The sequence below is a fragment of the Podarcis gaigeae genome, assembly GCF_964106915.1.
Source record: "Podarcis gaigeae genome assembly, chromosome: 1".
NCBI lineage: Eukaryota > Metazoa > Chordata > Lepidosauria > Squamata > Lacertidae > Podarcis > Podarcis gaigeae.
The window spans coordinates 114,209,989-114,231,448 of NC_139678.1; the positions used below are offsets into that span (position 1 = coordinate 114,209,989).

Here is a 21,460-nt window from a genome sequence, read left to right on the forward strand (position 1 = left end):
AGCCCATGGGAATATCTTGGCCCTGGATCACTTCAATTACATAGAGGACTTCGCCATCACATTTACGAGCTGTTGCTTTAAAATCAACACAACATGCTTTGATTAGGATTTTCTTTTGTCACCGTGAACTTTTTAACTTTTTCATCTTTTCCCTCCAGACTTGTGAGATCAGAGCCGAAGGAGGAAAACGCTTCTTAACCTTACACAAAGTCAAAATAGACCAGGCTGGTGAGGTTCTTTACCAGGCATTGAATGCAGTGACTTCGGCTATTTTGACAGTGAAAGGTAAGGTGTTTCACTAAAAATGTGTCTCCAATTAGCCTGTCGTTTCTGCCATCGTAGTATGTGGGGGGAATATTCAATATTCTCTTTATTTGCAGAAATCGAGCTGGACTTTGCTGTGCCTTTGAAAGATGTGACCGTGCCAGAGAAACGGCAGGCGAGGTTTGAATGTGTGCTCACCAGGGAAGCCAATGTGATATGGACTAAAGGCACTGACATAATCAAAGTTGGAGATAAATTTGACATAATTGCAGATGGAACAAAACACATTCTGGTCATCAATGATTCTCAGTTTGATGATGAAGGAGAGTACACTGCTGTAGTCGAAGGGAAGGAAAGCACTGCAAAATTGTTTGTGGAAGGCAAGTTCATTACTGTCAAGAATTACACTGTAAAAGTCACAACAAGAATCAGTCACTGGTTATGACCAGTTGGCATTAATTGTCTTTCCCTCTATTTCAGGTGTCCGGCTGAAATTTATCTCCCCACTCAAAGATCAGACAGTGAAGGAAGGAGAAACAGCCCACTTTGATTTTGAACTTTCTCATGAAGATATGCCAGTAACCTGGTACAAAAATGATAAGAAAATCCACAATAGCAGAACAGTTCTCATTTCTGTAGAAGGGAAGAAACACAAATTAGAAATTAGAGAAGTGACACTTGATGACATCTCCGAAATCAAGGCTGAAGTGAAGGCATTGCACACTAAGGCAAACCTGAAGGTTTTAGGTAATTTATGTTGTCACATTTTGTTACTGGTTCGATCTGTATCTATTTTATGTATGTATAAAATACATATCTTTATGTATTTTAGTATTTATGTTTTTCATGTACTAATTCACTCTGATTACTAACCTCTTCAAAAAAATACACCACTTCATACCTGACCCATATCTTGTAGAGGCCGACCCATATTTCGTTGTGAAATTGCAAGATTATACCGCTGTTGAGAAAGATGATATCATTCTGGAGTGTGAACTTAGCAAAGATGTGCCAGTGAAATGGTATAAAGATGGCGAGGAACTTGTAGCTTCCAAGCGAATCTCCTTTAAGACTGATGGCAAGCGCCGGATATTAAAAATTAAAAAAGCAACCGATGCTGATAAGGGAAATTATGAATGTAACTGTGGAACTGACAAGACAAATTCTGAAGTTAAGATTGAGGGTAAGTGATTGTCCTCCTTCAGTAGAAACTCTTCGAAACATTGTACACCTTACTGGCCAAGGCAGGAAATCTGAGATATATACATATTTGCTTTCAGCTCGTATGATAAAAATAGAGCGTCCTCTTTATGGAGTGGAAGTATTTGTTGGTGAAACAGCACGATTTGAGGTCGAAATCTCTGAGCCTGATGTTCATGCCATTTGGAAGTTAAAGGGAGAAACTTTAACAGCTTCACCTGTAAGTCTGTTTCAAAAAAAAACAAGCAAACAACAGCACAAGTGTTGTTGTTTTTTTAGAGAAACACACAAAAACAATTCCTAGAAAGTTTTAGAGAACACATGAGTGATTAGGACAAATCTGTTTTTTTTTCCACCCTCATTAAAAAAAAAAAAATCAGGATTGTGAAATGATTGAAGATGGCAAGAAACATGTCTTGATTCTTTACAACTGCAAACTGGATATGACAGGAGAAGTGTCCTTCCAAGCTGCAAACGCTAAAAGCGCTGCAAATCTGAAAGTGAAAGGTAGGCTTCAGAAGGCATCAACTCCCAACCCATCTTGCAGGGTTTTCTTAATGCCCAGCAACATCAACAAAATCCATTTCTGGAGCAGTTTATAAACAAACAAACATGTGTCTAACACTCTTAATAACCCGGTTTGATTTCAGAGCTGCCTCTCATCTTCATAACTCCTCTCAGTGACATTAAAGTCTTTGAGAAGGATCCTGCGAAGTTTGAATGTGAAGTATCAAGGGAACCAAAGACTTTCCGTTGGTTGAAAGGAACCCAAGAGCTTGAAGGGGATGATAAATTTGAAATTATAACAGAAGGCACAAAGCACGCACTTGCCATTAAGAGTGTGGCTTTTGAGGATGAGGCTAAATATATGTTTGAGGCCGAAGACAAACGGACAAGTGCAAAGCTGATCATTGAAGGTTTGTTTGTAGCTCTGGTTCTCCTGACGGTGTGTTTGGCTTTCATATTTATGTCATTTGATTCGTCACAGTTTAACTTTAACGAGATGCTTTTGTGGTTTAGGCATTCGCCTTCAATTCATTACCCCTCTCAAGGATGTAACTGCAAAGGAGCGCGAGACTGCAGAATTTACTGTTGAGCTTTCCCATGATAATATCCCTGTTATCTGGTATAAGAATGACCAACGGCTCCATACCACCAAGGTTGTTTCAATGAAGGACGATGGCAAATTCCATACGCTCACATTCAAAGATCTCAATATTGATGACACCTCTCAGATAAAAGTGGAAGCTATGGGCAAATCGTGTGAAGCTAAACTTACTGTCCTTGGTATGTGTGGTCTGAGTTTGATTTACATTATGGCTCTTCTTTGATAGAACATCAACTAGAACCATAACCATGGGCTTCCCCTTCCTCAGAGTAGTTCTTTAAATCTTATGGGGAGATCCCATTCCAGATTCTTATGTTACAGCTAGATTTGCCTCCATGTTAGGGCTTCCTTGGCAGCAGACCTCATACTTTTGAACATGCTTTCAAGAAGAGGTTCATATGAGCTCCTTTTTGGGGGGCCATCTATCCTCTTTCAGAAAGCTTCTGACAATTAACTGCCACTAGTTGATGTGTTCTGTTATACTGCCATGCTACCCTATTAGCAATCCTTTTGTGATTTATTTGTCCTTCGGTTCATTGTTTCGTTGTAGTTGTTGCTTTGAATTTGCACCCTTTTCTAAAACATTGCATCCATTGGCTGCCTGTTTCTTTCCGGGAACACAATACAAAGTACTAGTCCTGACCTATAAAGGCCTAAGTGGTCTGGGACCAGCATATCTAAAAGAACATCCTTTTCACATACAAGTCTACTCATCATTTAAGAATATTTTGGTGGCAAAGCACATGCCTTGCACACAAAAACTCCCAGGTTAAATCCCTTGCTTCTCCAGGTAATATTGGAAAAGACTCCTGTCTGAAACCTTGCATGGCTACAACCAACCATTGTAGACAGTAGTACTAAGTTAGATGGAGCCTATGGTCTGACTGAGTGAAAGACAGTTTCCTATGTTTTTTTCTGTTGGGACCTTTTTCCAAACTCCCATGCTTGTTATTGTCATTCAGGCATTACTTTGAAACTGTCCTATTTTCCTGTTTTTTTAATTATCAGCAATAGCTTTCAATGTCTTTATATGGCTCTGCTGTAAGTTTTTGTGCTGCCATTTTATTTTTGTTTTAGTCTTGTTTTGGGGAAAACGTCATCCCTCCTACAAATTTTTGGATGTCGTATTGTCTAAGTTTGTTTTGAATTTGTTGTAAGCCGCCTTGTGGATCCAGATCTCTGGAAGGCGGGGTATAAATCTCTTTTAAATAATCAAAATAATGAAGAAATAAGAAATCACTTTGTGGTGTACCACAGAAACACGTTTCTTTCGGGTCCGTGTAAATGGGGAAAAAATGAAAAGCAGAATCAGCTACTTTTACCTAATAACAATAATTTGCTCTATTAAAGTTTATTAAAAACTTGCTTTTAGAAAACTTTATCCCACATAGAAAATCGTTAAAAAGCACTCTTACCTGAAAGGAGAACTGTCTTGCATAAGTTGGTACAATTTTGAATGTATGAATAATCTTAGAATGTCACATATTCACCTTGACTTGCAGAGGGGGACCCTTATTTTACTGGGAAGCTTCAAGATTACACTGCTGTGGAGAAAGACGAAGTGATTTTGCAATGTGAAATTAGCAAAGCAAATGCTCCCGTAAAATGGTTTAAAGACGGGCAAGAACTAACTCCGTCTAAGAATGTTATTATCAAGGCCGATGGCAAAAAGAGAATACTCATCCTCAAGAAAGCCTTGAAGAAAGACATTGGTCAATATACCTGTGATTGTGGCACTGATCAGACTTCTGCTAAGCTGAACATTGAAGGCAAGTTCACCCTTACTGGTGTATTATTATATTCTATTTTAAACCGCCCTGAGGATCATTCATTCGAAAGACAAGATATAAATCTTCTTAATAAACACATAAATAAAATCTTCCTGATCCTTCTGTTATAGAACCCTACTCATCAACATTGTCATGAAAGCTAATAATATTGGTGTGGTTTTTTTTCCTTCACAGATCGTGATATTAAGATTGTACGTCCCTTATATAGCGTGGAAATATTTGAGACAGAGACTGCACGTTTTGATACAGAAATCTCTGAGGAAGATATTCATGCTAACTGGAAACTGAAAGGGGAGCCCTTGACACAGACGCCTGTAAGCTTTTAAATATTTCCCCACTTCTAAATGAGACTTATATTGCCTAAAATATGCAGATGGACGAACATAAACTTTTGGAAAATCTTTGGAAGATCTGAGAAAGCACTGTAGGGGTGCTGAGAAAATAATTTCTATATCAACACAGTTTAAATGGCTGGAATTGTAAATTGTGCAGTTAAGCAAAATATATAGAATGTAGTCATCCATGTTTCATATTTAAACAACAGAAAATATATATTTCACGGAGAACAGTTTTAACGTTAGAAATCTGTAGATTGCTTTTGTAATGAAAAGCAATTGTAAGTAATGTGTAAATAATACAGTATTTGATAAAAATATGTTGGTTGCAATTGTTAAAGCAATGTACCAGGTGCCTTTGGAGGTTAATAACTGCAATCAATTGGTTCATTGTAGCCATATATAAGGGAGGGGGTAATGTTCCCATGTAAACAATTCAGAAAATCAATGTGCATGTTTAGCACATTAACATCTCATTGATCTGGACAATGCGTGGTTCAAGGCCTGAGGTAAAAGTTTTGCAAGAGTTCAGTAGTTCGTAGTCATTGGTTGTGTGAGCAGATGGAAGGGTTGCGCACAGTGCTCTGACCAACTTTAACTCTTCAGCAGCTGGCTGCAACACAGCCAACACTGTTCAGGAGGGCCTCTGACCCTCCAAAGAGGCTTTTCATGAGGCTCAGTGGGCTGCAGTGGGGAGGGGAAAGATTGGTTGCACAAGCTCCCTTCTGCTCACACAGTCATTAGATACAGAACAATGGGGTCCAAGTACAGTGGTACCTCGGGTTACATACGCTTCAGGTTACAGACTCTGCTAACCCAGAAATATTACCTGGGGTTAAGAACTTTGCTTCAGGATGAGAACAGAAATCGTGCAGCAGCGGCGCAGCGGTGGCGGGAGGCCCCATTAGCTAAAGTGGTGCTTCAGGTTAAGAACAGTTTCAGGTTAAGAACAGACCTCCAGAACAAATTAAGTTCTTAACCCGAGGTACCACTGTATTGTCAATGTACATGCCAGAGAATGTGTTGTTCTGGTATTTGTACTCCAAGACAGGATGTTGAGAATCATGGTTGCAAAACAGCAGCAGCCAGTACAATGTTTTGTCCCCAAAGGGGAATAAAAGGTTGCTACCATTTTGAATATCCAAATACCAGAAATATGGACCTGATAAAAGGAAGTGAAAGCTATTAAGCGTTGTACAAACCTTTGCATTTGTTTGCTCTTGGAAGGACTGTGAAATTAAGGAGGAAGGCAAAAGGCACTGTCTTACCCTCTACAACGTGCGCTTGGACCAGGCCGGTAGCGTAGACTTCCAAGCAGCCAATGCCAAATCAACTGCCAATCTTCGAGTAAAACGTAAGTGTCTTGCAAGTGTATCTGTAAGATCACTTGTCTTTTACATCAGTAACTGAGCTAAACTGAAACAAGTTGAGAGTCAGAATGGGGCACTGACACGGGGACAAACAGAAGAAGACACCTTCACCCCGGTATGGCTCCCCTTTATCACATACACAGCCCAACAGGACAATGACAATAATCCACCAACAGCATACAAATCAATATGGCTAACTTGATCCAAAACACCCACCCACCTCACTCACACACGAAAACAAAGATCACCACAGCCAATCACAAACAAACAATCACATCCTAGGCCAACCCCAACCTCTCTCACCACCAAAGGAACACAAGTGAACAACACAAGCACGCTGACACCAAACTACATACATTAAGCATAATAGAAACACCGCTACCCGACCCCACCCCCATCCATCTCCCCTCCCTCCACCCTCCTTTCTTTCTTTCTTTTTTTTTCTTTTCTTTTTTCTTCTCCCCCTAATGCCTCAACAAATGAAATGGATTTGTAAAAATGTTACACGGGGGGAAAAAATACGAGGCATTACACTTACACTGTAAAACAAGAAAACCCTTAATAAAATATTTATATATATATAAAAAAAGAATGGGGCATGTGATCTGTTGTTAATGGAACAGTAAATGAGAAGGAGAGACAGTTGGGTGAGCTTAAGTTGAGGAGTAGTTATTTGATATAGTTGTGTCACTTATTATTTCATTATAAAAACTTTTTATAAGTTAATGCTGATACTTTTAATTTAGTTTGTTTGTTTGTTTGTTTTTAGATCGTGCGATAGGTATTATATAAAGAATTTCAATTAGTTAATAAGAACAGGTTGTTAGACCACTGGAATTGCCCCTCCTTATTCCAGGATGATTGGCAAGGTAGCATAACGAGTTGTTACGAAATCTAAAATATTACAAACAGACTCTCTGCTGTGCTTGGCATTTGGGGTATAAGATCTGAGAGATAACACCATGCTGACATTTGTGGAAAGTGCCATTAGCTTGATGGACAGGAACACCCTACACAGTTGGTGACCACTTGTCTCTCTATCCAATTGTAGACCTTCCTATTTTGGAAGGCGCATGCCTTATCTAGCAAGAGGCATGCAGGGCTTGGCAAAGGAGACAGATGCAACGTAGCTTTCTTGCTGATCTTTTCATTTAAAAGGAACAGGCTCCGCAAATAGGGAATCTCCAGTGACCAGCCCTCCCCCTGAAAACCCCAAGGGCCCAGATCTAGCCAGGGAATTTAAATAGCCTCTGTACATCATACTCCCTCTCTCTTGGGGAAAGGCACTATGGCAGTTAGTAAAAGGTCCAGGTGGCTAATCTGAAGATGTTTTCTTCATTCCGTCAAGCACGTGTAATTGGCCTGCTGAGGCCTCTGAAGGATGTAACTGTAACAGCTGGTGAAACGGCAAACTTTGAATGCGAACTCTCCTATGAGGGAATTGTAGTGGACTGGTTCTTGAAAGGACAGAAATTGGAGCCCAGTGACAAGGTATAGAAGACATTCTTTCTCTTCTCCCCTTTTTCCGTGTCAAACCCTATTTCTTTCCCTCTTTCTCTCCTACCCCTCCCTTTTGTGAAACTGACAGTGCAATCCTATACATACTTACCTGGAAGTAAGCCACTTTGAGCTCAATGGGGCTTGCTTCCGAGTAGAGATCCATAGGATTGCACTGTAAGGCGCTATTCTAAAATATCATTCAGAAAAATCAGTTCCTTCCACATGGTGGAAGATAAAAGTTTCCAAGGGAGAGGTGAAAGGGGTTGGGGAGGTTTTGTATCAGTGCTAACATAAAGGGATATGTAATATTTTGATATTAGTGAGGAAGTTTATGAATGTTTGCATCTCCTGATTCTTTCCCTTCTCTGAATGTAGAGCTGGCATCTAGTTTCTGCATATAAGGGGATTAAGGAGATTGAAATTCCATTTCAGGCATTTGAGCAGGCTTCCAGATAACTTTCTCGGTAGATCTGCTCGCAGAGCATTTCTCACCAGCTATTTTTAACCCTTCATCAAGTGTGCTGTTAGCGCTGAGATGTGAACAGCCTGGAATGCAGTTCATTCAATATTTAAAATGTTTTAGCAGCAAGCCATATAGTAGTATAAGTAATCACATGCAGAAGTTGCATTCAGTGAAATATTATTTGGTGCATGCTTTTTTAGCTCCTCTGTTTAAGTCGTTAGAGTGTCTGTTAATGATAGGCTTACGCAGAGAATATTTGCAAAGGAAAACAGAAATATGCCTGCTAAAATAAGGCCTAGTTAGTGCAAGTTTGAAATTACCATAGCCAATTCAGCCTAATCAAAACATTAAATTTAAACTAGCATAGTGAGATTTAACTAAATGGATAGATTAATACTTACTGTTCCCATGAAAAATATTTTAATGGTGAAGCATTAATAGATGCATCATAAATATTTCAACTTTTATTTCATATTAATAGTTAGCAAGATTTTATGTTTTGCTTCTGATTAACCCATCTACATCAGTTTAAATGGGCCTATGATAACACAAACAATGGTGTTTAGGGCACTCCTACCCCAGTCCAGTAAGGGACTATAATCCATGCAGAACCAGGTCTCTCCTGACTTCTCCCCAGCTGGACAGGGAAGCTATGATGAAAAGCTTCTTATACTAGTACTGTAGCTCCCCGTTTTGATTGATTTGGATTATATCAACCCTTTGAAGAAGTTTACAGTTCCAGCAATCAGCTGGTGGATTCAGTCTGCCGACTCCCACAAAACTCTAGAGGCCTTTGGGGCTTGGCGGCTGATTCAGTACGAAGAGCCGAAATTGTAACAAGAAATCAGAGAGGCCCCAATGCATGCCCAGAGGTGCATGGGTGTATAACTGGGAGTCTTTGTTTACCAGCCTATTTAGACAGACATGTGCTAACACAAATGTTTGATATAAGGTTGCAACATGTTTTCTTACCAAATCTATTCTCCTGAACATTCTTTTTTTAAAAGATCGTGCCCCGTGCTGAAGGCAGAGTTCACACCCTTGTTCTAAGAGATGTGAAACTAACAGATGCTGGAGAAGTCAAACTGACTGCAAAGGATTTCAGAACTCAAGCAAATCTTTTTGTAAAAGGTAGGCTTCCTAAAGTAACAATTTATTCCATTAGCGGTATGCTAGAGGCTACTGATCTGTGTTAGGCAAAGTGCATGATTGGGCCAATCTTTTTCTGCAGTACTTTTTACACATAAAATGCTGAAAAGAATTCTGGCCATAACTCAGTCTTTTAAAAAGATCAGAATGATAGCGAGCTTTTCAAACTCTTGGGAGGAAAAAATGATGCATGTAGCACCAACATGATTTGTGGGGGTTTCCCCCTCCCTGTCCTCAGAACCACCTGTTGAGTTTACTAAGCCTCTTGAGGACCAGACTGTAGAGGAGGAAGCTACTGCAGTTCTGGAGTGTGAAGTATCCAGAGAAAACGCACCAGTGAAATGGTTCAAGAATGGCCAAGAAATCCACAAGACAAAGAAATATGATATAATTGCTGATGGCAGAGTCAGAAAACTTATCATTCACGGCTGCACACTGGACGATGCTAAAACGTACACATGCGATTCTAAAGATTTCAAGACGTCTTGTTTCTTGAATGTTGAACGTAAGTTTTTCTCATAATTTCCTTATAAAGACATAAATACGTATTTGCATGATTCCAAAGGTCGGCATGTTGCAAATATATGGGTGGGTCAATCTCATGGTGCTGTAAAACAAGCAGACCTTTGACTTAAGTGGGTTGGGCTTTTTCTTTCATCCACAAAAGTGGGAACCTCTACTTTATCATAACTCTATTAGAATAAATTATTATAACTAAGGCCATTGCTACGAATTGAGATTCACGGATAAGAAAAAAAGAGATCGTTTTCAAACTAGAAATTTTTTCTTCCTTATAGCACCTCATGTTGAGTTCACAAAGCCCCTTACGGATATTGAAGTTAAAGAAAAAGAAGTTGCTCGGTTTGAATGTGAAATTTCCCGACCAAATGTTCAGGTCTGTAATGTTTGTGTCTCTTCATATTTGCCCTTGTCAATAGCTTTTGCACAGAATCTCACAGCATTTATTGCAGCCACCAGGAAACATTTTCTATTTTTCTAGTCACTAGGGCAGCCCAAAGCATTTAGAAGGTGGAAATTGTGTCTACTAATAGCTCAAACCAAAAGATGATCTAGGTTGTCTGCATCATTCAGTCCCACCTTCACTAGCTCCTTACTATAAATCTCCAGTTGCCAACATGGTGCCTGAACAGCTTCATCTTTTTCACCTCTAAAGATTTCCTTAGGTGCCCTCAAAGCCTCTGAGCACCCTTCCCACCCATCTGCTTTTCAAGGATCAGATTGGCACCTGAGCAGCTTTCTTAGGGCTGCCACAACATGGAAATATGGATCTGAGGCATGGGTCCTTAAGGATTCTCATAGCCTGATTGTTCCCTCACGCCCACCCCCAGGGAACCCAACCCTTCATACCAGCCTGCCATTGGCCAATTCCGCAGGCTGACACTGAACATGATTTCAAGTTGTGAGTGTGAGCCGAAGCTCTCGCTCCGGCTGGGATCAGCCCACCACACCCTGTCCTGCATCGTTGACAGGTAGGGGGGGGGGGAGTGCTGGTTGTCCCACAAAGCTGCTGCCCTCCTAAAAGGGGCAGCAGACTTCCAGGACCTTAATAACAAAAACCAGTACTGACAATGAAAATAAAATACACCTATCTGAATGTACATTCTGTCTACATATATTACTTTGGTTATAGAGCCAAATAATATGCCCTTTCCAATAGGTGACTGGCACCATCGTCAATTTTTCTAATTCATCTCCACATGTGCAGCTTCCAAATTGGAACAAACAATGGACCCAATACTCTCATGCTTACAGCTGATTTCTGGGTTTAGATGAAAAATAATTGCAATAAAATGTGCACCATTTGATATGTTCATAGGGAATGCATCTATATTAACTGTGGAATATTGGTTTATGGTTTAGCTTAAAATGTCATCCAGGCATGCTTTAATCTAATACAGTCAGTAATTATATATTTCAATTTCTCAGTTACTGCTTCAGTTGATATTGCAGTATCTCTTCTTTGCATTCTGTTCAACTTGGTTTTTATCACTATTTTAAATATAGGCACGGTGGTTTAGGGATGGTGTTGAAATCAGAAAAGGCAAGAAGTTTGACATCATTGCTAAAGGTGCCCAGAGAATACTTGTTATCAACAAATGTCTGCTTGATGATGAGGCAGAATACGCCTGTGAAGCAAAAGGAGCCAGAACCTCTGGCATGCTGACAGTGATAGGTAAAGCTAAAATCAAGTTTGTTGCATTTACATGAAAGAGCAATGGCTTGGTCACTGTTGTGATCAAATGCAACTATTTTCTTCTTTTTTCTTTTTACAGAAGAGGAAGCTGTCTTTACCAAAAAACTTCCCAATGTGGAAGCAAGTGAAACAGACACTGTCAAATTGATTTGTGAAGTTTCCAAGCCCGATGCAGAAGTAACTTGGTTCAAAGGCGATGAGGAGTTGCCTGAAGGTGGTAGATATGAACAGATTGCTGATGGCCGGAAGAGAATTTTGGTCATCCACAATGCTAGTCTTGACGATGCAGCAGCATACACCTGCAAACTTCCTAGCAGTCAGACAACTGGCAAGCTGAAAGTTCATGGTAAGAAAACTACTTTGGAATTTTTCACAAGTGTTGCCAGGTGACATGTAGGGCTGGGCGCTATATTGATATATCACCCCAAACCGGTTTCTAGACGTCGTGATAACCATTTCAAAATAAATGACCCAGCAATATATCAAATCTGTGTGTGTGTGTGTGTGTGTGTGCTATGCAAAAATTCACAATACAGCCATACCTTGGAAGTCGAACGGAATCCGTTCTGGAAGTCCATTCGACTTCCAAAACGTTTGGAAACCAAAGTGTGGCTTCAGATTGGCTGCGGAAGCCCGGCGGACGTTCAACTTCCAAAAATATTTGCAAACTGGAACACTCACTTCTGGGTTTGCAGCATTCGGAAGCCAAAACGTTTTAGAACTAAGCTGTTCAAAAACCAAGGTACGACTATATTTGAAAAACCAGAAAGTCAACCGGTGCTTCTGTGTCTCCTTGAGGTGAATGAACAGGCGCTCCTTCCTTCCTTCCTTCCTTCCTTCCTTCCTTCCTTCCTTCCTTCCTTCCTTCCTCCCTTCTGTGTGTTTGTGTGCGCATGTGCGCCTCAGCTGAGCAGTTTAAGGAAGCTCACTCCACATCCACCCCTCCAGCTTGAGCTGGAGCAGAATGGGAGCTTGCTCAGTTGTAGCGCTGGATGATGCATCTCAGCTGCTTCTTCATCTTATTTACTCCTCCCTCCTTATTTCAGATATTGCGATATATCAGCATATTGTGGTATTTAGCTGGTGATACATCACAATGTTGAAAACCACATATCACCCAGCCCTAGTGACATGTGTGCAGCTGAGTAGGGTTGTTGACCCACTTCTTATTGACCGAATATGCACGGTTGTGTCCTCTATGCTAGGACATGGCCATGTCAAGTCAGTCTGAGACTTCTTTTGCTGACTGAAAATATTTTCGGTTATCAATTAGATGGGGGGGGGTGATCGATCTACTTATCCCCATATCAAAAACTAAAAAACAATATGCCCAACATCTTTTTCAGAACTTGCAGCAGAATTTATAACGAGGCCACAGAACGTTGAAGTACTTGAAGGAGAAAAAGCAGAATTTGTCTGCTCAGTATCCAAAGAAGCCTTTGATGTACAGTGGATAAGGGATGATACTGTTCTTGAAGCCAATGATAAGTATGACATAATTTCTGACGGCAAAAAGAGAGTCCTGGTCATTAAAGAGTCTGTTCTGGATGACGATGGAACTTATTCTGTCATGGTCGGTGCAGCCAAAGCAACAGCCCGCTTGACAGTGATCGGTAAGCTTTATGGGGCTTTCTCATACATTTGTGGGCATGCTTTTATTTCCTTTGTGAGGATGTAATTCACATCATCATCATAATATGCAAATTCAAATTGCAGAAAAACTCAGGATTGTCATCCCACTGAAGGACCAACAAGTAAGAGAGGGAGAAGAACTTGTATTTAACTGTGAGGTTAATACAGAAGGTGCCAAGGCGAAGTGGTACAAAGATGAAGAAGCAATATTCGACAGCGCAAAATACATCATGGTCCATAAGGATTTAGTTTACACTCTAAGAATTAGAGACGCCCATTTGAATGACCAAGCAACCTACAACATAGTTCTGGCAAACAAGAGAGGAGAACAAGTAAAGAGCTCTGCTACTTTGACTGTGCTTGGTAAGTGTTTCCCCAGGGGTATTATTCTAGAAAAAGAGTTTCCATGAATGCCTCCCTTGTTCTCTTATAATGGCAATGGTACCCACTTGAGAGGTGTGCCATTCCAGAGGGGAATGGCAGACTAAGATGTTGGGCAATGCCGAAATGGCAAAACTGACCGGAAAGCTTAGGAACCAAGAAGACCAAAAATTTCAATAAACAATGGGGGAAATTTATAATTTATTTGGGAGACCCAAATAAAACATTAGCAGGACTGCAACAACACTTGTAAGGTAGCAAATATTATGGATAAAATGGAGAGACATAAAATATGGACTATGAGATAATATGCAGTTGAAAAGGATAACAATAGGACCCATGGAAGGGATGGTGGGAGAGGGAGAGAGAGGTGCTGGAACTGATTTCTGGCTGGAAAAAAAGTCCTGGTGTTTTCTTATTCTAAGTGGCACAGGCTTTCACTCTTGCCAAATTACTGTTTGGATGAGGATGTAAATTAACAACACTTTTCAAACCACTTCTCTCTTAAACAGAGGAAGACCTCAGAATTATTGAGCCTCTTCAAGACATTGAAACCATGGAGAAGAAGTCTGTCACATTCTGGTGTAAGGTTAACCGCCTCAACGTAACCCTTCAGTGGACAAAGAATGGTGAAGAAGTCACCTTCGACCGCCGCATTTTGTACAAAGTGGATAAATACAAGCATTCACTTATCATTAAAAACTGTGGATTTATAGATGAAGGGGAGTACGTTGTTACTGCTGGCCAAGACAAGTCGGCTGCAGAGCTTATTATCACGGAGGCACCTGCAGATTTCATTGAGCACTTGCAGGACCAGACAGTCACTGAATTTGATGATGCAGTCTTCAGTTGCCAGCTTTCCAAAGAGAAAGCAATGGTGAAGTGGTACAGAAACGGACGAGAAATTAAAGAGGGCAAAAAGTAGGCGCAAGTGCTTTTAACTGGTTGGTGGTATACTATGGTTGCTGTCTGGATTCTTGCCTCTGAATTTAACACATAATCCTTTTTTTCTGTCTGCAATAAAGGTATCAGTTTGAAAAGGATGGAAATTTACACAGGTTAATCATAAAAGACTGCAGGCCAGAGGATGAATGCGAGTATTCCTGTGGTGTGGATGACAGGAGATCCAGAGCAAGACTTTTTGTGGAGGGTATGTTTACAATTTCTATTTCTCTTTCACCTTTCAATATTTTTTTTGTAAAAAAAAAAAGTATGTCAATGCAATCTAAATTTTATTCTTATTTTGACCAGAAATTCCTGTGGAGATTATCCGACCACCGCAAGATATTTATGAAGCCCCTGGCTCTGATGTCCTTTTCTTTGCTGAACTGAATAAAGATAAGGTGGAAGTCAAATGGTTGAGAAATAACATGATAATAGTCCAGGGAGATAAACACCAAATGATGAGTGAAGGAAAAGTTCATAGGCTGCAAGTCTGTGAGATTAGGCCTCGCGATCAAGGAGAATATAGATTTATTGCCAAAGATAAAGAAGCTCGAGCTAAGCTAGAACTGGCAGGTAAGCCTCTGAATTTTTTTAACAATAAAATAATATTTATATGAGTAATGCAACATTTTAAATACTTTTTCTGGGTGTTAATTTCAGTGATTAACACACTACTAGTGGTAATAAAAAAGCTCTGTAACTGAGAACCTACAATCACGTTGAATGATTCTCACGTGTTTCTGTAGCCTTTATTATGCAGCTTTCTAATGTAGCTTCTGTGCATTTAGAAGTCAAAATGACCCAGCACAGATTAATTATCTTTGTATGTTGGAGGCAACAATAGTGCCCCAACTGACCAGAATGGAACAAAATGGTGTCTATACAACATTACTAATGGTTATGATTTTGGTTCTCCCTTCGCACCAAAGTTGCTTAAAAATCACAAAACAGCTCACTGCGCTGTTGTTTTCTGTTTCAGATTTTCTGTAACATATTTCATTGATATTTTTTTTTACTAGCTGCTCCAAGAATAAAGATAGCTGATCAGAACCTTGTGGTAGATGTTGGGCAGCCATTGACTATGGTGGTTCCATATGATGCCTACCCACGAGCAGAAGCTGAGTGGCTGAAGGGAGAAGAAGCCTTGCCCACTCTTACTGTTGATACAACACCTGAGAGTACCACCTTCAGAATTCACGAAGCAAAGACAACTGACAGAGGAAGTTACAAAATCATCCTTAAAAATAAGCATGGCCAAGCTGAAGCACACATCAATGTTCAAGTTATTGGTAAGCTCATCATTTCCTATGGCTAAGGGTTGTTGCTTTTCTGATGTAGAAGATGAAAGCATTGGTATATAATGATGAGAGAAATAAGAAACTGCATCCACGAACCTCACTAAGTTGTTATTGTTTTATGAAACCCAAAGCAAATCCCAAATTCTTTTAAGTAAACATACTTTTGCTTTATTCCCAGATGTCCCTGGCCCAGTTAGAAACCTGGAAGTAACTGAGACATTTGATGGTGAAGTTAGCCTTGCCTGGGAGGAACCAGAAAGTGATGGTGGTAGTAAAATCACTGGGTATGTTGTTGAAAGGCGTGATGTCAAACGAAAGACCTGGATTTTGGCAACAGATCGTGCCGACAGTTGTGAATACACAGTGACTGGCCTTCAAAGGGGAGGCGTGGAGTACCTCTTCCGCGTGAGCGCGAGAAACAGAGTGGGCACCGGTGAGCCAGTCGAAACCGACAAACCTGTGGAAGCCAAGAGTAGATTTGGTAAGAAAATTGTTATTTGGAGACTAGAATTTGTTGAAGTTCTGTTGAATAGGAAAATAACTTTTTTTAAAAAAAAATCTTTTATGACCTTGCAGATGTCCCAGGACCTCCTCTCAATGTACAAGTTGTTGATGTGAACAGATTTGGTGCGTCTCTTACTTGGGAACCCCCAGATTATGATGGAGGGTCTCCGATTACGGGCTATATCATTGAATTACGTGACAGAGCTTCGATCAAGTGGGAACCAGCCATGACCACAGGAGCACATGACTTAGCTGGAACCTTAACTGATGTGGTGGAAAACAAAGAATACTTTTTCAGAGTCAGAGCTCAAAACCAGGTTGGAATTGGCAAACCTAGTGCTTCTACACATGCGGTGAAGATAATGGATCCAATTGGTTAGTATGCAGGCGATAAGAAAATATTTCTAGATAGTTATAATATCATTTGCTTATAAAATATGAAAACAGGAAAGACTTGAGTGAATCACTTGATATATCTCAAACAAAAGTCTAGTGTTTATTATTCAGTTTCATAGAAACCATTATATATGTTGTTTTGAGAAACAGAAAATGTGTCAGAAAATGAAAATAATAGAAGCTCCACATAAGCTCTAAAGCAAGGACCACTGTTAATGTTCAGTGAGGAAGGATTTATGGAAATAATACTGTAATCTATTTAGTAGAAGACTATGACAAGAATCTAGCAAGCTATTTTTGGCATACTCTAAGGCTTGTACATATGCACTAATGCATGGGTAGGCAAACTAAGGCCCAGGAGCCGGATCTGGCCCAATCGTCTTCTAAATCTGGCCCGTGGACGGTCCGGAAATCAGCGTGTTTTTACATGAGTAGAATGTGCCCTTTTATTTAAAATGCATCTCTGGGTTATTTGTGGGGCATAGGAATTCATTCATTATTTTTTTTCAAACTATAGTCCGTCCCCCCACAAGGTCTGAGGGACAGTGGACCGGCCCCCAGCTGAAAAAGTTTGCTGACCCCTGCGCTAATGCCTATTGTTTCTATACACAACATGCCCCTATGTCACATCACATGTACTTTGGACATTCCTGCTAGTTTCAAAACAGCAGTTTGGCATGGGCTTTAAGATACTGTTGTATGAGGAACTCAAGAGTAGCCCTTCTAGACTTGTGGGATTAGTTACATAGTTCTTCTGATTCTGGCCATCTGTTATATTGTGCAAATCATTGTGTTTTGCAGAAAAACCAAGTCCTCCCATTAACCTCGACCATTCTGACCAAACTATGTCATCTGTGAAACTTACATGGGAACCTCCTTTGAAAGATGGAGGCAGCCCAGTACTGGGCTACATTATTGAAAGGCGCGAAGAGGACACAGACAACTGGATCCGTTGCAACGCAAAACTTGTGCCTAGTCTTAATTATAAGGTAGTATATTCTTTTCCGAAGTAAAATGCCTATTAAGGTTTTTTTAAAAAAAATAGTGATTATTAATTATGACATTTTCCTCTGTCTTCATAGGTAACTGGGTTGAAACCTCTAGCCAGGTATTATTATAGAGTATCTGCAGAAAATGCTGCTGGTGTGTCAGATCCTGCTGAAGCTATTGGACCACTGACTGCTGATGATCCTCATAGTAAGTTGAATTCTAGTTTCTTGCCATAGTCAACAGCTTTAAAGGAAAGGTTGTGTTCATCTGAGACTATTCATGCTTGTTCATAAAAGCAATACTTTAATATTGCTCTCATACGTTGGATACCAAAACCAGCCCCCCTCTCAGCAGTAAAAGTCTAAAACAGGAGTGGGGAGACCATGTGGCCCTCTTGATGTTGTTGGACCCCAGTTCCAGCCAGTATGGCCAAAGGCCAGGGATTATTAGAGTTGAAGTCAAACAACTTCTAGAGGGCCACAGGGTCTCTAGGCCTCATCTAAGCTATACTAAAATGGAGGGAAACCCTTAACATTCACTAGGTAGCACTGTTTTACATTTACAATTTGTCCTCTAAGGCTGCATTGCTAAACAAGTCAGAATTTTTTAATTTTTAAAAATTGTATTAAATTGAACATTTAGGTGTCTTTAAATTGGAGCAAGCTTATATATCGCCTTTCTATATTGCTAATTTAATCAGATTATGAAACAGTTTTATGATGTGTTCTCAATAGATATAACGCCACGTGAAGGCATCTATAATAATGCTTTCCATTCAAACAGATTCCAAAGGCAATTGCCCTTTAATGGTGTTGTGGAGGAAAAAAGAAAGTTTATAACTTTAATCGGCATAATTTGTGTTTGTATTTCAGCTGGACCTACAATGGACTTAAGCGGATTTAAAGATGGACTGGAGGTTATTGTTCCAGATCCCGTCAAAATACGTGTTCCTATTACTGGCTATCCAGTCCCAACTGCCACATGGTCTGTCGGCGACAAAGTTTTAGAACAGGGTGACCGGGTGAAAATTGACACGTCTGCAGCCTTTGCAGAGCTTGTTATTACCCCAAGTGAACGGCCAGACAAAGGCATCTATACCTTGAAATTAGAAAACCCTGTGTCATCTGTATCAGGAGAAATCAATGTTAATGTCATTGGTGAGAAATCCAGTATATATTCTGAAGAATTGTATATAACCTGTTTTGTAAATAACCATGTGTGTAAAATCCAAAAGTTTCAACAAGCCAAATTTGTTATTAATAGCACCATAGGAGCCAACTCCTAGGGCTCAAGGTCTCTGCATCCCACCCCCCAAAAAAAAAATCTGAGGGGGATGGTCCTTCCCAAAGTTGATGGACATGTGTTCGATTGTGTGGGGCAGGGCTTATCTGGGCCTCCCCAATATTTTATTCAAGTTGGCACCCCTGAATAGTACTAAACAACAGCAGCATGTTTACTTATTAAATTTATGTGCTGCTTTTCCTCCCAAGAGAACCTAGGTTGGCAACTTCTATTGTACCATTTTGTTATGAAACCCTATAATACAACGGAGATCATAAACTTAGCTATTAACAGTTAACAGTCTGTCCTAAGAATGCTTACTCAGAAGTAAGAATCCTTCTTTCTTTTTTTAAAAAATGAAGCATGAATTAAAATCTAGTAGGTGTAACCAAACAGCCAAAGTCTTCCATCAAAGAAAGAATAAGTAATATATATATATAATAATTGGTTTATAATATGATGGGTATTTATTTTTAGCTCGCCCAAGCGCACCAAGAGAACTACAAATTGGAGAGATAACTAGGAACTCAGTCCAATTAAATTGGGAAGCTCCTGAAGATGATGGAGGAAGCCCATTGACTGGCTATCTTATTGAAAAGCGTGAAGTGAGCCGCAAAACATGGGTCAAGGTACGCAATTTCTTTAAAAAACCAAAACACCTATATTTCTAATACGTATTGCTGAAGATGGTATGAAATATTCTGGTGCTTGCTATGGGGAAAAAAAAGTTCTGTAATTACTTGGAACCTCTCTTGTTTTTAGGTGATCGACAACGTCCTTGACCAAGAGTTCACTGTACCAGATCTGGTTCAAGGAAAAGAATATTTGTTCAGGGTCTCAGCATGTAACAAATGTGGACCAGGAGAGCCTGCTTACATTGATGAGCCTGTCAACATGTCAGCACCTGCTAGTGAGTTTTCTTAATTAACTATTCCTATTGATTTTGTATATCTGCATTTTACATAGTAACTTGTTCTATGCAACATAAGTATTGAAAGAAAGCAAGGAGTAGCGTTTGAATCAATAAGGGTTTGGTATGACTTACCTGTTGTATTAGAAAAACTGAGGCTTGGATCCAAAGATGCATAATTGGAACTATGTGCAAAAAAAATCCACACACACCCTGTTCTGCACTGCAGCCCTCTGTACCCACTGAAGAGCTGCTACTTAGTATTAAAATAAAAAGTAAAGGGACCCCTGACCATTAGGTCCAGTCGTGACTGACTCTGGGGTTGTGGCGCTCATCTTGCTTTATTGGCAGAGGGAGCCAGTGTACAGCTTCTGGGTTATGTAGCCAGCATGACAAAGCTGCTTCTGGCGAACCAGAGCAGCACACAGAAACGCCGTTTACCTTCCTGCTGGAGCGGTACCTATTTATCTACTTGCACTTTGACATGCTTTCGAACTGCTAGGTTGGCAGGAGCAGGGACTGAGCAACGGGAGCTCACCCCGTCGCGGGGATTCGGACCGCCGACCTTCTGATCGGCAAGTCCTAGGCTCTGTGGTTTAACCCACAGCGCCACCCGCGTCCCTTGCTTAGTATTAGTGGACCCTCAATTGACAGAAATCAGGGAGCCACCTTGCACAAATGGGTCTTTCCTGTTGTGCAGGGTACTTGTTGGATACTAGCCAATGTGAGAAGAGCACCCCAGAGACAGTAAAGCATTAAAAAAGCTAAGACACACTATAAGGCACACACTATATGCAAGACAATTATACATGTTCTTTCCTCCCCACTCCTTGCAGCGGTGCCCGATCCACCAGAGAATGTGAAATGGAGGGATCCAACATCTAAGTCCATTTTCCTCACATGGGATCCACCTAAGTATGATGGCGGTTCTCGTATCAAAGGCTACCTGGTTGAAAAATGCCAGCGTGGCACTGACAAATGGGAGCCCTGTGGCGAGCCAGTCATTGAGACAAAGTAAGAGCTTGCAGTATGAAGAAAAATGTTTCACAAATATGGATGGTTACGTTTAAACACGCAGTACGCTGAACTTGTTTTCTGATTAACAGAATGGAAGTGACAAAACTTAAGGAAGGAGAATGGTATGCTTATCGCGTGAAGGCTCTGAACAGGCAAGGAGCAAGTAAACCAAGCAAACCAACGGATGAAATCCAGGCTGTGGATGCAATGGGTAATTTTTGATTTCCCACTCATACTTAATCCATACTCTTGAAAACACTGGTGAATGTGTTTCTGCTGTTGACGCTTCTGTGTGTGGTTGCCTGTTCTTTTTTAACAATATGTCGATTCTTCTCTCAAATCAGAGGCCCCTGAGATTTTCCTAGATGTGAAACTGCTTGCTGGAATCACTGTCAAAGCTGGAACTAAGATAGAGCTGCCGGCAAGGGTGAATGGAAAGCCCGAGCCACGGATTAGCTGGGCAAAAGCTGAACAGACCCTGAGACCCGATAAAAGAATAACCATTGAATCCAAACCTAACCATTCCACAGTCATAATAACAGAGAGCATGAGAAGTGACAGCGGCACCTATATTATTGAAGCCGTAAATGCCAGCGGTCGGGCAACAGCTACAGTTGAAGTTAATGTCCTAGGTATGTTTTGTTTCCATAGAAATAACTTTCAATGTTTTCCTAACAAAATATTTGAGTAGAAGAGGTTCAAACTACTGTTA

At 40.4% G+C, this 21,460-nt stretch overlaps 1 protein-coding gene across 2 annotated transcripts in view; it reads left to right on the top strand.

Annotated features, from left to right (window-relative positions):
* The window catches only part of LOC310826909 (titin-like), a 288,837-nt gene that overhangs the window by 176,065 nt on the left and 91,312 nt on the right, over nucleotides 1-21,460 (top strand). For both annotated transcript variants that reach the window (XM_083702293.1, XM_083702294.1), the window contains 33 exons: nucleotides 159-285; nucleotides 381-644; nucleotides 745-1,011; nucleotides 1,184-1,447; nucleotides 1,545-1,684; nucleotides 1,845-1,971; nucleotides 2,115-2,381; nucleotides 2,485-2,751; nucleotides 4,075-4,341; nucleotides 4,537-4,676; nucleotides 5,925-6,051; nucleotides 7,416-7,558; nucleotides 9,038-9,161; nucleotides 9,418-9,684; nucleotides 9,977-10,074; nucleotides 11,205-11,373; nucleotides 11,474-11,740; nucleotides 12,741-13,007; nucleotides 13,111-13,389; nucleotides 13,920-14,328; nucleotides 14,433-14,557; nucleotides 14,659-14,925; nucleotides 15,372-15,641; nucleotides 15,829-16,131; nucleotides 16,227-16,529; nucleotides 17,352-17,539; nucleotides 17,633-17,747; nucleotides 18,413-18,697; nucleotides 19,299-19,450; nucleotides 19,584-19,731; nucleotides 20,568-20,745; nucleotides 20,838-20,959; nucleotides 21,093-21,380. In XM_083702293.1, coding sequence (XP_083558419.1) covers nucleotides 159-285; nucleotides 381-644; nucleotides 745-1,011; nucleotides 1,184-1,447; nucleotides 1,545-1,684; nucleotides 1,845-1,971; nucleotides 2,115-2,381; nucleotides 2,485-2,751; nucleotides 4,075-4,341; nucleotides 4,537-4,676; nucleotides 5,925-6,051; nucleotides 7,416-7,558; nucleotides 9,038-9,161; nucleotides 9,418-9,684; nucleotides 9,977-10,074; nucleotides 11,205-11,373; nucleotides 11,474-11,740; nucleotides 12,741-13,007; nucleotides 13,111-13,389; nucleotides 13,920-14,328; nucleotides 14,433-14,557; nucleotides 14,659-14,925; nucleotides 15,372-15,641; nucleotides 15,829-16,131; nucleotides 16,227-16,529; nucleotides 17,352-17,539; nucleotides 17,633-17,747; nucleotides 18,413-18,697; nucleotides 19,299-19,450; nucleotides 19,584-19,731; nucleotides 20,568-20,745; nucleotides 20,838-20,959; nucleotides 21,093-21,380 — 7,024 coding nt within the window. The remainder of the gene's footprint in view (nucleotides 1-158; nucleotides 286-380; nucleotides 645-744; nucleotides 1,012-1,183; nucleotides 1,448-1,544; nucleotides 1,685-1,844; nucleotides 1,972-2,114; nucleotides 2,382-2,484; nucleotides 2,752-4,074; nucleotides 4,342-4,536; nucleotides 4,677-5,924; nucleotides 6,052-7,415; nucleotides 7,559-9,037; nucleotides 9,162-9,417; nucleotides 9,685-9,976; nucleotides 10,075-11,204; nucleotides 11,374-11,473; nucleotides 11,741-12,740; nucleotides 13,008-13,110; nucleotides 13,390-13,919; nucleotides 14,329-14,432; nucleotides 14,558-14,658; nucleotides 14,926-15,371; nucleotides 15,642-15,828; nucleotides 16,132-16,226; nucleotides 16,530-17,351; nucleotides 17,540-17,632; nucleotides 17,748-18,412; nucleotides 18,698-19,298; nucleotides 19,451-19,583; nucleotides 19,732-20,567; nucleotides 20,746-20,837; nucleotides 20,960-21,092; nucleotides 21,381-21,460) is intronic.